The sequence below is a fragment of the Protopterus annectens genome, chromosome 1.part2 (genome assembly GCF_019279795.1).
Source record: "Protopterus annectens isolate FY-2018-M chromosome 1.part2, PAN1.0, whole genome shotgun sequence".
Taxonomy (NCBI): Eukaryota; Metazoa; Chordata; order Ceratodontiformes; family Protopteridae; genus Protopterus; species Protopterus annectens.
Window position 1 is genome coordinate 685,582,681 of NC_056727.1, and position 15,547 is coordinate 685,598,227.

Genomic DNA, 15,547 nt, shown 5'->3' on the forward strand with positions numbered 1-15,547 from the left:
ACACTATTGGCAGAGCAGCAGATATCCCTGTCTGAGGCTTGTGTCCACATGGCTGGGTGGATTTTGGGAGTAGAGTAGTAGTGACTGTTAGCAGATTCTGTTTTATGACATCGATGTGGATTGCTGCTATATTTATGGAGCAGAAAGACCAGTTGCCTGGATTTAGCTGCATGCAGTTGTACAAGGGGGATACTATATAATTAAAAGTGTCCATATGATTCTCTGGTGCAGTAATGGGGGTGGGGTTATTTATTTGTCTATTGATTGATTTAACAGGTAGGTAGAATTGATGTCGTGAAACATTCTTCAACCATGGCCCATTTAACAATACAGAAGTCAAATAGTAAGTCATAAAAGTGGGTATATAATTTAATCCAAAACTATTTAACATGCAAGGGCATAAACAAACAAACAAAACTGACACTGAAAATGATAGGCCATCGAACATGTAAGTATGCAGAAAATAGTGTTACAAAATAGCAAATCTACTTAAAACTATTTGTTTAGAAAATGAAGCTTGAACCAATACAAGAGAACATATCTGAGATGAGTTTTACGAAAATGAGACCGAGGATTCTACTTGTACCATTGAGCAAAGGATGAATTTACACTGGATGAGACTATACAGCCTTAGTATAATATCTAGATAAGATTCATTTTACAATTGTGCATTTCTTCTGTAAAAATACATTTTAAATGTCTTCACAAATATTAACTGAAGTAGGGAGACAAATGACACTTGCGAGAAGGAAAGTTCCAGACATGTGAATCATAAATGCTAAATGTTTTGCTGTAGCAGTGTAACAAATATTGTGGAACAACAGAACTGAATCGTATGGATTTAGATAGATCTGTCATCATGCTTAATATCTTTAAACTGGTCCATAGGCACTTTTAACTGTTAAGTTTTCTTACCTTCTGTAAGGTTTGAGTTTGCTGCAGTTATGATGCAGCATTGTTGGTAAGACTTTTTCAATTTTTCCCTAAGGGACAGTAATCAAGACAGCTAGATTGTGAATCTACATGTTCTAAGAATTCCACGTTTTATCCTTGGCAGAAAAGGATTTCCAGAGCCTTCAGAAAGGTCCAGAACTATAGATATCAGTTGAATGTAATTCCTGGAAGGAGATTTACGTCTGATGTGTGGGATCACTATCACACAAAGGAACACTCAGAAAGTATATATTTGAAAAACGTTTGAATTCTTGTAATCACAAGTATTCATTTTCACCTAGAATGATTCTATAAGGGCTGCTAAATAAGGGACTATGCAGCTTAAAACAATGCTTACCTCACACACGGTGGTAGAGAGAAAGTCATAAACAATTCCAGTGTTTAAGTAATTCATATTATACATTCACAGCATGCTGGTGTGGATCATAATGAGACTGGAGGGAAGAAATACAGTTATAATGCATGTCATTTAGCATATTAGAAATACAACACCTCCAGACATTCTTGCCAAGTCATTTGCATTTACAGGATTTATACTACCGGTCAATACCTGGAAGAAGGTAATCTTCTGATTCATGTCATGAGTCTGTAATTGCAATGATTTAGGTTTGTGCAGAGCTTCTGATACTCCCTACATTTAGGGCATTTATTTATCCCTTTACATATTTGTTTATTTTAGTTGTTTATCATTTCCTTGCATCTTCCTATGGTCTGCAACCCCTGTGCCCCTATCCAACACCATGTCTGCCAGCTCTCCTTAACTCCCCCAGCTACTCAATTAAGCTGGGGCCAGTCATGGAATTTAAGGGCATCCTGGGGGTCTTGCAGTCATCTTCCACTGGCAATTTTTACTTTTAGACCTACCTGTTTCCCACCCACCCACAATGTAATACACACAAGGGGTGGGTGTGCAATGGGGATATGCAGCTTTTCACCTCACCTCCACAGTAGCTCAACCATGTCCCTAAGCTTTCCCACCCATTGAACTATGCTCCCTACATCAGTGGCCTCCACCAACGATCATTAAATGGAGTGCGTACATAACCATTCTCCTTCTTGGATGGGCAAACCCATCCCCTGTCCTGCCCAGTGGGTCACACCAGATTTAAGGAAATCCTTTTCTGCCAAGGACATGGTCAGGAATACTTAGTGTGGCTATCTCTAAGATTATGGAAGGAGGAGCAGTAAAGGCCAGGATGAAGTTCACTGACTATAAAAGCACATGGAAAACTACAAAATAAAAGTCCACTGTTCAGAAAGACAGGTCAGTGTATAATACAATATCTGCCTTCCACTCTTGCTCATTTTTGTGATGCTGTATTGTTTGAACTATGCAATCATTGTGCAGCTGAGTATACATTTTGTTCTTTAAGGGATGCAACATCTAGCTGGTCATAACATCAGAGCTTTTTTATGTGGATGTTAGAATAATTAATTATTCTTATGTGTGGAAAATAGACTAGCCCTGACATTAAGCACATAATAAAGTAATAGTGGGATAATATTAACATATCGAAAGTAGAAGGGATCTAATGCAGAAGATTAGGTCACTTGGTACCTATGTGGGCAGTTGCAGTTTAGGTAGTGTCTGGGCCGGCCCTTCACAGCTCATGTTGTAGCTGTGGGCAATCACCTGCAGTGAAACAATGCCAAGGAGCATTTCAGTCACCTCATTACACTACAAATCTTACATTTACCCCTGTGGGAATTTCTCAACTCAAAACATACACCTCCAAATATTCCAAGGACTAAAGGAAATGTCTTAACTGGAAGCTATACAAGTATACACAAAAAAATTACATGCTATGAAAAATAATAGCAGATGTGCAGAAAAGCACAATTCAAGAAAAGTGAGTAAAAAGGTATCACCATTTAACAAAGTTATGTAAGTTAGGTCCAAACAAGAAAGCTTAGAATTAGGACTGACAAAAAGGAATTACTGCTCAGGCATTTGGGGCACAAACAGAGTGTAAATGTCATAGTGATTTACAATGACCATATATTGTATAGCTACTGTAATGATAAAGCATGAGCACATACCCAGAGTGCATCACCATGAAGACTTTGAATGTTACTGCAGTTTTATTATTGATGAAATCTAAGACAACCTTAAACATTCACTGTGCATACGCTTTTGGGAATTAAAAGAAAAAAAATAATCTGCAAACCATATCTAATCTAACACTTGGCATCTGAGTCTAAACTCAGACTGAATCCATTATGTCATATCCATGTGTCTTCATCACTTTTTCTGTATGTTAGTATTTTCCTTATAGCTGTCATGAAGCACATTATTTTAAAAAAGTTGGAGTTATTATTAATATATGTAAATATTAGGTATAATCTTAATGAACTCAAAATCAAGATGGCTGTACAAATACCAAAAGTGTTTTCAAGACTACATCCAGTTAAGGCACGTTCATTGCCAAAGAATGCAAGCACTGTGGTGCAAATTCAGTGAGCTCATGGCGGTCAAACAAGTGCACACCAGCTGATTTTGGACCACATGTAGCTTTCTTCGAACTGGATTTTTAGTAGATTTGTGAGAACTTTGCATTCAATGTATTAAATTAAAAGAAAACAGCTATAAACAGAACAAAGATATTGGATCCAGGAATGCAGGATGAAGTTCAAATTTGTCATAAATCTGTACTGAACAGCAAACTTGGTCTTTGTAGACAAGGGTAAATGAGCTGTATATGCAATACCATAGGAAAAGACCAGGCATAGGTCTTAAAACAATGTAAGTGAGACAATAATTTAGAACAGCATACATTCTTCAGTTAAAAATTCACTCATGCCACCAAATTAGATTGCAATGCAGAGTTTGATATTCACCAATACTTAATCTGATCCTGCAGCCTTGGCTTTAGCAAATGAAAATGCCTTAAAAAAACTGAATGAGAAAAAACTCATCAAAAACTAGGGATGCTTTACAGAGCCAAAAAGCTTTCTCACCAACACAACTAAAACTGCACTTGCCACTGCTGATCTCCTCCTCACACTTCTTTATGGTGCTGCCATCCTTATTAACCTCAAGGCTTCACAAAAATTAAAACTTGATCAACGCTATAACAAAGTTGCTAAATTTGCAGCAAATACCCCTTTCAGAAACAGTCACTGTATTGCACTGAAAAGCCTAAATTGGTTAGAACTGACTCATCAGCTACCATATATAAACCTATAAAATTATCCAGCATCCATCTGCCTGTCCATCACTAAAAAACATTCTACGCAACTATGATTCCAGTCATTTTGAGCCAGTGACCAAAAACTGTCTATCTACAAACCTATCAAATCTGCGGGGCATTGTCTGTACTTGTACAAGGTTACTGATTACTGCAGCATCTTACCTGTATCCATCAGGTCTATACCCTCCCTCCCATCTTTTAAAAACCACTCTGAAAGACTTCCTAGCTCGGTTCTAGCTCAAAACCAGGATAAACTATATTCCTAAATGCGAGCAAGTACCTTTTCATTCCTTATAATTCCTTAATCTCCCTTCATCACTTACTAACTTACTGCTATCAAATTCTCTTCCCTGAATTTCACTCTAAATATACCATAAGCTTGTTTTTCCATCACTTCATATTGCAGTTTCTGTTTGCATTAAGCTAACTTAATTTTAATTTCTCTACAAACTGTCTAAAATTTCTCTAAATATTAAATGATTGTCATATAACTTGTATTGATTCTTAAACAATCTTTTTATATTGTGTCTAATTTGTTATAATTATTTAAACTGCAGATGTTTTTGCTTTATTTTTAAAGAATGTAATGTTTTGTAATAATTTGGAGCATTTCTGCCCAGGCCTCCACTGAAAATGTACTCCTACCAATCTGACCTTCCGGGTAATCAAATGTCAACAAATAAATAAATAAATAAATAATAGCTGCATTTTCAATTACTTCAGTTTATAGTAATACACCAAGTGTTCAAATAAAGCAAGCTGCACTGCTTACTCCTAAGCATACCTCTCAAATTCTTTGTTCATCAATTCTAGACAAAGGCAAAAATAATGGAGGAATAAAGGCTCAAAATTAGGGACAATGTTTAAATAGTTTAATTCGTTTAAAAAGTTGATAAAACAACTAGTTTTGCATCAACAAGTACGTTATAAAAATAAGAAGTATGAAACTTTTATTCTCTGCTATAATTAATCCAGTTTAATCCTCAGTAATTTTCCAGAAAAAAAAAAAAAATATGAGGGACTGGGGAAAAATAAGACAAAATCAAGAATGATCACCAAATCAGGGACAGTTGAAAGGTATGTTGCTAAGCTACTGAGAGTTTTATCCGTGCAATTAAGAGCCAGAAAACCATCTCAAAATTTCTAAGAAATAGTACAGTACTCAGTGTCAGAAGAATTGAATGGCAAACAGCTCTTAATCCATTATTAGCTTACAGTAATGTATATATAATAAGTAAGATTAATAGAGAGGTGGAATATTAACATCTGTCTTGTATATTCCAATGCCCCCCCCCACTGGAAATGAATACCTAACAGCTTTATAAAAAATCTTATCTTGATATGATAGACTAGATTAACCTATATGCATGCTTAATTCATTAATCTTTATTTATTAAGTTAGTTATTTAGTTAGCGAGTTATATATCGCATTTGTTTTAATGGGATAGTCTGACTAGGCAGAAAGCATCCCCTTTTCAGTAGAGGCCCAGAGAGAAAAGCTCCAGAAAAATTCCAACATTACATGAAGAACATCGTATATAGAGGTATACAAATAATCAACAAATTTACAAAATGTAAACAAATTGTCATTAATTAGTAGCAGCATCATGTAATGAACTATGAAACTTTTTCTGGAAAAAACACTACATAAAGAACATAGTAAACAGAGGTATACAGGTAATCACCAGAGATATATATTTAATCAACAAATATTCAACATTTAAACAGTGTCAGTTATTAATAGCAGCATCATGTAAAGAGCCATGAAACATATTTGGAAATGAAATTGGTCAAAGGAGAGAAAAGGAAGAAAAAGGAGTATTAGTATTAAGAGGCAAGAAAGAATATTTCAGGATAGGTAGAAGGAAGAAGAGGGAGAGGAACAGGATAAGTAATTGAGAAACAACTCACGCCTTCATCGGCGAACCTAGACTCTTCACCCAGTTTGGAAAGAATAATGAGAATCACTGAACCAAGTATAAAATGTGCCACAGTATGTGCCACAGTATGCCTGTAAAGTCAGAAATGTCCTATGGGAAGCCTCTTGGAAATATCTGTATTCTAGCACTCACAATGTTAATACATGTTGACTTCATGGCATGGGATCTCACATCTCAAGCTTGTAGCTATTGTAACTTTGCACATGGTGTGTGGCTGCATTTCTAAGCAGGTATAGCAGGTACTGCTGAATGGGGAATGCAGATGATGTTCTGCAGGAAACACTTTCTAGGCGGTTTTATGGCTTATGAGCTGGTATGTATCACATGTCTCTGAGTTCTTACACTAAATGTCCTGTCAAGATATTATGCAGCTCTCATCTATCACCTTCCCAGTCCCACTCTTACGATGCATGGATTTTACTTTGTTGTGGTCAGTGCATCCTGATATCATATCATATGATACTGACAGTGCTGACAGGATGTCACAACTGAAAGTGCAGGATTTCTACAGTTTGCCACGGCATATGATTCAAATTTCTTGACTTCATATTGTCTAGTTAAATGTACACGAGCAAACTGCAACAGTCCTAAATGTAGATGCAGTACCTTCTTTACAGCCTCCTATTTAATAAGGATGTGTCAGACTGCATTACGCAGTTTGCTGACTCAAGCCACATCTGCACACAGGAACAGAAAGTAAGGGGCCGGTAGTAATGTGGATGTCGTTTCCTCTGATCATAGTTACTGAAGCACTCTTAACATGTATCGTACCAGTCCCATGCCTTGCAACATAGATCAGTTTGGTGTACTGATTATATGTACTCAGATGGCACATAAACACTTCTAGAAACTGCTATGAATAGGTAATGTGTTTCACTAATGCAAAATGTGGTAAAATCACATTATCTACACTTAATGGTTCTGTCACTGTAATGATAATATTCATAGTCAGTTCTACTCTATGCTCAAAAGCTTAGTCCCTCCTGAAGTGTGCCTGTTTTACCCCCACATCAAGTGCGCCTGTTTTACTCCCACATCCCAAAGACATGCTGTAGGTTCATAGGGTCCTAGGATTATACTAGGCTAATAACCACCAGGGTTTTTACAGGTTTAGCTGTGAAACTCAACTAGTTTTCCTGAAATCCTTAGACAATTATCTGGTGGAGTATGTTAGTAAGGAAGTAGCTAAGGATTTTGGAGGGTATATTAGCTGGGGGGTATTTTACTTAGGAATTAATTTACTTACTCTCAATCTCTGTCCATCAGAGACATGGGACCCAGACCAGAGGTGAATATGGGATTTACCATCCAATGATATAGGTTCAAAGGTGAGCTACTGATCCTCTAAACAGTCCATAGGTGCGAATGTGCTATGTATGTGTGTGCATAAATTTATATATATATATATATATATATATATATATATATATATATATATAAATTTATGCACACATACACACACACACACACACACACCTGAATGTGTGTGTGTGTGTGTGTGTGTGTGTGTGTGTGTGTGTGTGTGTGTGTGTGTGCGTGTGTGTTTGTTGTTATTTACGCACATACTGTAATGGACTGGTGTCACATTCAGGGTTAGTTGTATGTTTTGTGTCCAGTGAATGCTGGGATATGTTCCAACTTAACATAAAATTATCTAATCATTTTATAAGGTATCATATATACATTCCTGTTTCTCAAATGATATAATTCAAACAGAGACTTTAGTCATCTTATTGCAGTACCATTTTCATAAGATAGCTGCAACAGAAACAATTCAAGGTGAGTTGACCTGCCATTAAATTGGTTAGATTTCTCCTTCTGATGCCAGCAGTCTTTGTTTAGGGATAAATCTGGAATGTAAATAGTAACTAGGGTAAAACTGCCTTATGGTAATACTTTTTTTTTCTGTAGAGGTGGTAGGAACTATTCATTTTGGTGTTCTGGACCCCCAACTGGAGAGATGAATTCACTGTTGTCATAGAATTCTTTTGTGAGACCCTTCTAGTAGTGAAGTGGATGTGTGCATCACTGCTGGCCTTTAAAAGGGACAGATAATGCTACTTCCTTTTGTGTAGTGACTTTAATGGCCTTATGGCATATTGTCCCCTAACCCAGCCCTTGTTAGTCCTTTAGTGTTCGTAGTTACTGAAATTTTTCCTTCCATGATGATGGCTGCTGTATGCCTTCATGGCCTACAGCAGTCCTTGCACTTGGACTCAATGGCCTGGGTGATTCGGAGGTTTCAGCCAATCACAAATGTACAGTGGTACATCTGCAATGGTCTGTATCTAGAAGAGGATAGAGACAAAATGTGCTGAATTAAAAACATGCTGTGTGGCTTATATTACCCATTATTTTTAATGTAAGGGCTATGTGTAATCCAAAAAAAGATGAAGATAGTTGCATGTGACTTATGTTTTCCACCTTAGCTTACATTTATTTTTTTTCTCTCATAGAAATTCTTTGCACCAGAGGAACAGAAGAATGCATCATTTCCTAGAGTGAACCATAACAAATATGTTGTCACTGACAGAGCGGCTTACTTTGGTAAGTAACTACCCTAAAAACATTAATTACTGCTCTCAGTCTCCTGGAACAATAAATGTGATGCAGTCCATAAATTAATGCTAGTCATTTCTAAGCTATACAACACTATAGTTAGCTAATTAAAAGTCCAGTCATCAGTCTATATATATTTACATAGTTTCATATCTTAAAAAGTTTACAGCACATCTGAATGTGAATATTAACTTTGTGTATACTTTGTCAATCTATATGCAAACACATCTAACTTGGTTATTTTAAAAGCATATTTGCTTTGCTTGTGTTAATAAAATGTTTACAAAATGTTACCTACTAGTACAAATGTAGCCTACAGAAAGCTTAGCTCCTGTGGTAAGAAATCCATAGGTTTCAAATTAGAACAAGGATTACATCCTAGCAATGTGTTAAAATTAATGGCATATTTAACTGCAGAATGAGTAACAGTTCTTGCATGAAAATGATTACATCTATCACCTAAATAAGGCCCAGAAGGTAGTGTAGAGTAATAATATGGAAAGGAAACTGCTTATTGTTACTGGAACTTCAGTAAAGTATAGCAAAAAAAATTAAAAAAAAACAAATTTTCATTAATCAGTTGTCAAGAAATCTAACAGAAACTTTAATACCGAATATAGCCTAGATATAAAAACAATGTTATAAATTCTAATAAAAGCTGATGAAAATAAATCCAAATTATAAATTGCCAAGGTTAAGAGTAGCTCTCAAAGCATGATGAAGCTGTAGGATGTTACTGACACTCTCAAAGCATGATGAAGCTGTAGGATATTACTGACATTGAGAAGGATTATTCGTACTAATAGTGAATAATTTTACTGACATACTATTGATGAGGACTGCCTCAAAATTTTAATCAGTGACACTGGAATGACAATAAATCAGAGTCTGCAACAATGGAAGTAGGCATTTTGTGCCGTGTGTAAAACACACAATTAAGACTTCATATGGCTTGTAGATGCAAATGTTGCAATATATTCCTGAGCAAGAAACAGCATATCCCAAGAACTAACAAACAATGGCAAGGAATAAAAACTTAGGTCATAACATACAGATCTGTCTTGCAATCATGGCAGCTGGTCAGTGCATGCACAGAACACTGATTTTAATCCCTTGACTAAGTAGAAAGCAAACTACTGTGTTCTGTGGATAGCTTTTGCCCTTCAGAGTCCTTGAAGTCAGTAGAGGAAGAATTTGAATATGGCAGGCCTTTAAACAGCAGGGATGGGCATGACTTGTTTAAGCAAAGAAGTACACTGTATATTTTAAGACGTTTCCACATTCAGCCTGCAGATGGATAACAGATGGTGAGCAAACAGTAATCTGTATTTTTAATGCAAGTTTATGACTAAAAAATTATCCTTAATTACAATATCAGTGTCACAACATTACTGATACATGTCTAAAAGTCATTTGTGCTTAAAAAATATACATTTAGATGCCAGAGATGGTAAGAAATTCACCTTCCTTCAAGTTGCAGTGACTTTGAAAGATGACCTTGCCTCTTCTACCCATGTGAATTTAGATTTTTTTTAATGTTTGTGGAATGCAAACTCCCAACAATCGCAATGACAGCAAAGAAGCACCACAGACAAACGACTAAATAACTTTGTGCAGATGACTTTAAACAGAATGACAGACACTCAAAGGAAATGCAAAGCCTGTTTTGTATCACTCTTCAGTAGTTAAGTATAAGCAGACTGTGCAGCAAATATTAAATGGTATTTCTAAAGATTTATGTTTGTCCAGGTCATCCATGTTGGAGCCTACTTAGGATTAAAACTACACACTACACAGCTATAGCTTTCCTACCACCTCCTTCCTGACTACAGAAATTTTAAACACTAATTCATCATGAACTCTCACTTTTCCTCACTCATAAAAAAGCCGTCTTATCCTGGGTGACATCAACCAAACTTACCTCAATCTTATGTCTCTCATCACCCAACCTAACCTTCCTGACATGAAAACTAGATGTATAAATTAGAAACACTTTATCCACAATATCGTCAATCAACAAACACCCCACAAATTTAAGTGACCACTGTCACATAGGTTCATAGGTAGGTACTAGGCTATCTGTCCGAAGGCAATTATAAGCCTAGCCAGAATGTGTTGGCTTTCGCCGCCCCCTTACATTAGTTCCCTGTGCCTCTGTCCAGCAGAGCTACTGAACTGATCCCCGGGGTAAACTTTCTGTTTCCCATCCAATCATCAAGGTTTCTCTTGAAGAGTGCTAGCGAGGAGCTCTGCCTAATGTAGATTGGAATCTTGTTCCAAAGCATGGGAAGTCTCTGGGACAGGAATGTATCCCTCCAGCATGTCCTATTAATTGTTGTGGTGAGGTTTAGATCCCTAGACCATGTGGCTCGAGGGGATAAGGTTTTCTTTAGGTGGAGCATGTCCATCAATTCTAGGATGGACAAGGCCTTGTATGTCAGGCAGAGATCACCTCTGAGCAGGCAGTATGCAACCGAGTACAGCTGGAGTTTCTTCAGTCAAGCTGCATAGGGCATCTGTTTGAGGCCAGTGATCCTCTTGGTGAGGTAATACTGTGGTCTTTCCAGCTGTTGCAGGTGTCTTGTAAGGTACATCCCAAATGGGGCATTGTACTCTATGATGGGTCTGATGAGTGATGAGTAGAGGGACACAATGACCTCTTTTGATCTGGATGCAAACCCTTTTGTGATTAGGTGGGCCACATAGAAGGATTGTCTAACCACTTTGGCAATGTGATTATCAAAGGAGAGATTACTATCTACTTGGGTCCCCAGATCCCTTATTACGTTTTCCATATTTAGAGGACTACCACCTATGTGGTAGTTTGTAGGTTTGACACCAGATATCCGTCTCAGTGAGACCCTTTTGGAGGATGTCTGTGTCAGCCGGTGAGTCAATTATAGCCCCTAGTTTGCATTTGTCTGTGAACTTGATCAGCCATAGTCCTCCTGTGCTTGTCTGTACCTCTGAGAAGTATATGCTAAACAGGAGGGGTCCTAGGACTGAGCCCTGGGGAACGCCACTTGTAACCGGTTTAGAGTCAGACCTAGCTCCCGCAACTCTCACCAAATTTCCCCAACAAATACTCTTAAAACCTAAAGTTCCAGCTAACTTCAACAAATTTAAAACATGCCTGTCTTCAAATAACTGGTACTCAATAACTGTCTCAATGGACCCAGACCAAAACCCTTTCCAGTTCACTCAATAACATTCAAGACACGTTACTTCAAATAATTACCAGTCTTTACAAAACCAACCAAATCATTACTTAACACATGAACTAAAAGCCTTCTAAAAAATTAGAGATGATATCTCGCATGCACACAAACAAAATCCAATAACCCTCACACATCAGCACTACACTCAACTATGCAACCTTGCTAAACAAGCAATCAGATGCCACAAAACTAATATCCTCAAGTCTAAGCAAAGCATGTTAATAAATAAACCAAAGCTTTTTGGAAAATAGTTTAATCACCTAAGTGGCTGAAAGAATACTAATCATCAAATTCCTCCTGTAACCCCTTCACACCTACTGGCTTTCCTAAAAACATTGTCAGATCCCACTCTGATGGACCTCCAGCATATCCACAAAACAAACAGCACCAGAATTACCCATTCTAAAGATTTAAACCTTGCCTGTGATATAAATAGGACCTGCTGGAGAGACAGGTATATATCCCAGAGACTACCTCATCCCTGGAACAGGCTCCCCATCCATGTGAAGCAGAGTTCCTCCCTATCCCAATTCAAGTGAACTTTAACAATTGGCTAGGGAACAGGAAATTCATCCATGGTCTGGCACCTATGTCTCTAATGGACACAGACAACCTGTAAATGTTTCATCTCCCAGGCCCCTGCTTGTAAATGTTTCATTTCCCAGGCCCCTGCTTACACTTATCAAGGGTGCCAGAGCTTGTCAGAGATTTGGGATGCATAGCTAAGCTTAAAAGGGCCCTTGTGGTCGTTAGCTTAATAAACACCTATGAAGATCTCCAAGCACTGCTCACAGAAATCCCATGTGATGCTCTAACAGACACAGACAATTTACACCTGTGTTTTTATACCACTGTAGAGATTTCATATCATTCCCTCTCTTACATATGTATAACATATGCCTCACACAAAATGCTGTGCCAAATATCTAGAAATCAAGCTTAGCCAAACCCTTATCTTAGTAACCCAAATCTATCAACGCATCGCATTTCTACCGTATCTCCATATTTCCCACCCTGAATGAGATACTTGAAAATTTAAACTACATCCATCAATGTAAGATACTATTCCCACAAACATCATGGCATTTGGACTGGATGTAGCACTGTGGCATAAATCTGAACATATATGGGTGAAATACTTTGTAATACAGACAAAATATTTGAACAGGTGCTATCTTTATCAGCCTAACTAAAGCCCTTCATCTTGTAGACTACTTCTTTTACATAAACCATATGCTAGAAATGGTCATAAGTCTTAAAGTAACCCACTAGTTTTATAGCTGCCTCTCCAACTGGAACTTTTCAATCAATTTAGGGTTGTCCACTTCTAATAAAGGCCCTTTTCACTTATGTTTCAGGCCACTCATTCAGACCTGCATCAGCTGTAGCTAAACTGCTAGATTACAAAGCAAGACATTTAATTATATTTTCTAGGCATATTTACAGGGGTTTGGGATATCAGAGTCCTTGCTTATTACAGGTACAATATAATAATCCTTCACCAACCATGCTCATAAATCAGGACTATTTGTATCCCTTTCTGCTACAGAAAACCACCCATTGAGCCCAAAGTTCAAAATTTGGGTACTAAAGCCAATATTATGTGTCTGAGTCACTTTAGCGAACAAGTGAAATTGTTTGCTGGTTACTGTCGGTTACTGACCTCCGATATTCAAAACAAGATCTCTGTCATATTAGATGTTTCACTTCTTTCATTAGATATCCAGATTCAAAATTAGTATTTCTAAGGCAGAACTGTTTTCCAGTAAATCAGCTGTAAAAACCTTGTGTGTCTTCCGTATGCCCCTTACTCTGTAGTGGTGTTCTGGTTCTCCAAGGTAGCTGCATGTCTTATTGCATAAGGTTCTATCCAAAACAGTACAGCTAAATCTTAAGGCATTTTGGAAGAAGATTTAAGTGTCAGATCATGTTTTGAGGAATGTGAGAATTTTGTGTCATCTAATGCTTGGAGGAGTCTTTGTCTCTGCTCTTAGGGATAGTACATGTGGGCAAAATAATTTAGGCTGCTAAGTTCTGTTATTTGGTTAGGATTGTGTTTCCTTTTGTGTCATTGAAGTGAGAAGGTAAATTGCAGAAAACGGTAAAATATAACAGGTAGGACAAATGGAAGAAATTGTATCAAGTAAGGTATGTGACATGATACACTAGTGGTGTAGATAAACTTCGTTCAAGGCTAATGTTCTGACCTTTGTGCTGCACCATGTTCTGCAGGCGGGGGAATTATTACAAAGCTCAACGTACCAAGCCGCAGGCCTGTATTTACTTATTAACCTCACTTCATGTTATTTTTATGTATCCACCTAATACCCACATCCATCCATAGGTGGCATTTCAGTCTCTGAGAAAGTCTGCTAGTCTGAAATTTCCTTTATGAGCCTGGGTTCCATTCTAGAATTTTCCGTAACTGCATGTGAGAGGTTGACCTGTTAGGTGGACTTAGAGGAGAATGGCATAACAAAGATATTATATTTTGTTCCGCCTGATAGCACCGTGATCAACTTTCATATCCTTTCAGAAGTGGAATAAAGCTTTTTTGTCCCTCATTCCCACCAAAAAAATGATTTTTGGATATTTGCAAATGAGATATGATCTATTTCACACCTTTCGAGATCTTGCTAGGTTTCATTATCATCCCTTTCTTTTGAATAAAGTAACTTATATCACTAGTGAGAAAGGCTGGGTGGTGGCAGCTAGACATGCCAAACAAAGAATATGTTTCTGTGCTGTTGGCAATTTTACTAAGTTGTATTACTTGAGCTGTAATGATAATATTTCAGATGCAGTGTAATAAGATTCAAAGGACCCTTGCTGTACATCTATCTTATTAGGAAAATTAGTATAAATGCTTTTTGATGAATATTGACCCCACTGGATGGAAGTATTACTTTTAATTCTCAAGAGTGTGAGAGTTGTCATTATTCTATTCACATTTTGACTTGAAACATAAAATGTGAGACTGTTCTAGTGTGCATTTGGTTTGGGACACTCTTTCTAGTAGAGTTTCAAATGTTTAGCAGAAACAGGTCTTAATGTTGCCCAAAATATGGGTGATGTCATCAGGTTTGCTGTATCTTTGCTGTTATAAACACATTTTATTGCACTGCTCATAAATTTGCATTATACTCAATGTGTTAAATTTGCTGAATAAAATGTCAAAAGTATATTAAGTATGACTGAGCTGTATAAGCAGATATAGCCAAATATTGTAAAATGATAGATTTTAACATTTGTATCTATGAAGACAATAGCAACAATAAAACCATTGTTTGGCTCTACAGGCAAATACATTGATGAACATAATATTGCCAGTTGCTGTATTAATAAGACAGTCTTAATAACAGTCTAATTGAAAAGTGTCATTCAGTACAATGAGAAAGTTAGTAAACTCATGCTGGTGATTATAGGAAAGTATAAGATAAGTAAACATTTTAAGGTTAGAATGTTTGAATTGTGACATGCTTACCAGTTATCTTGGAAGCAGGTACACCGTGTACTGTCTGAAAGTATATTAAAAGTATGTACTTGTATGGTTGAAGACAGGTAGGTGCATGCTTTTGTTTGCTTAGGCATATAATGTGGTGTCAACAGAGAAAAGTGGAAATAGGCTATACTTGCTTTGCAGAAAGAGATCATTACCCCCTTCCAACATAAGGATAGCAATGCC

General features: G+C 37.1%; 1 protein-coding gene across 2 annotated transcripts in view; it reads left to right on the top strand.

Annotated features, from left to right (window-relative positions):
• PLD5 (phospholipase D family member 5) overlaps positions 1–15,547 on the top strand; it is a 3,174,406-nt gene that overhangs the window by 2,964,569 nt on the left and 194,290 nt on the right. For both annotated transcript variants that reach the window (XM_044058368.1, XM_044058376.1), the window contains one exon: positions 8,542–8,632. In XM_044058368.1, the coding sequence (XP_043914303.1) occupies positions 8,542–8,632 (91 nt within the window). The remainder of the gene's footprint in view (positions 1–8,541; positions 8,633–15,547) is intronic.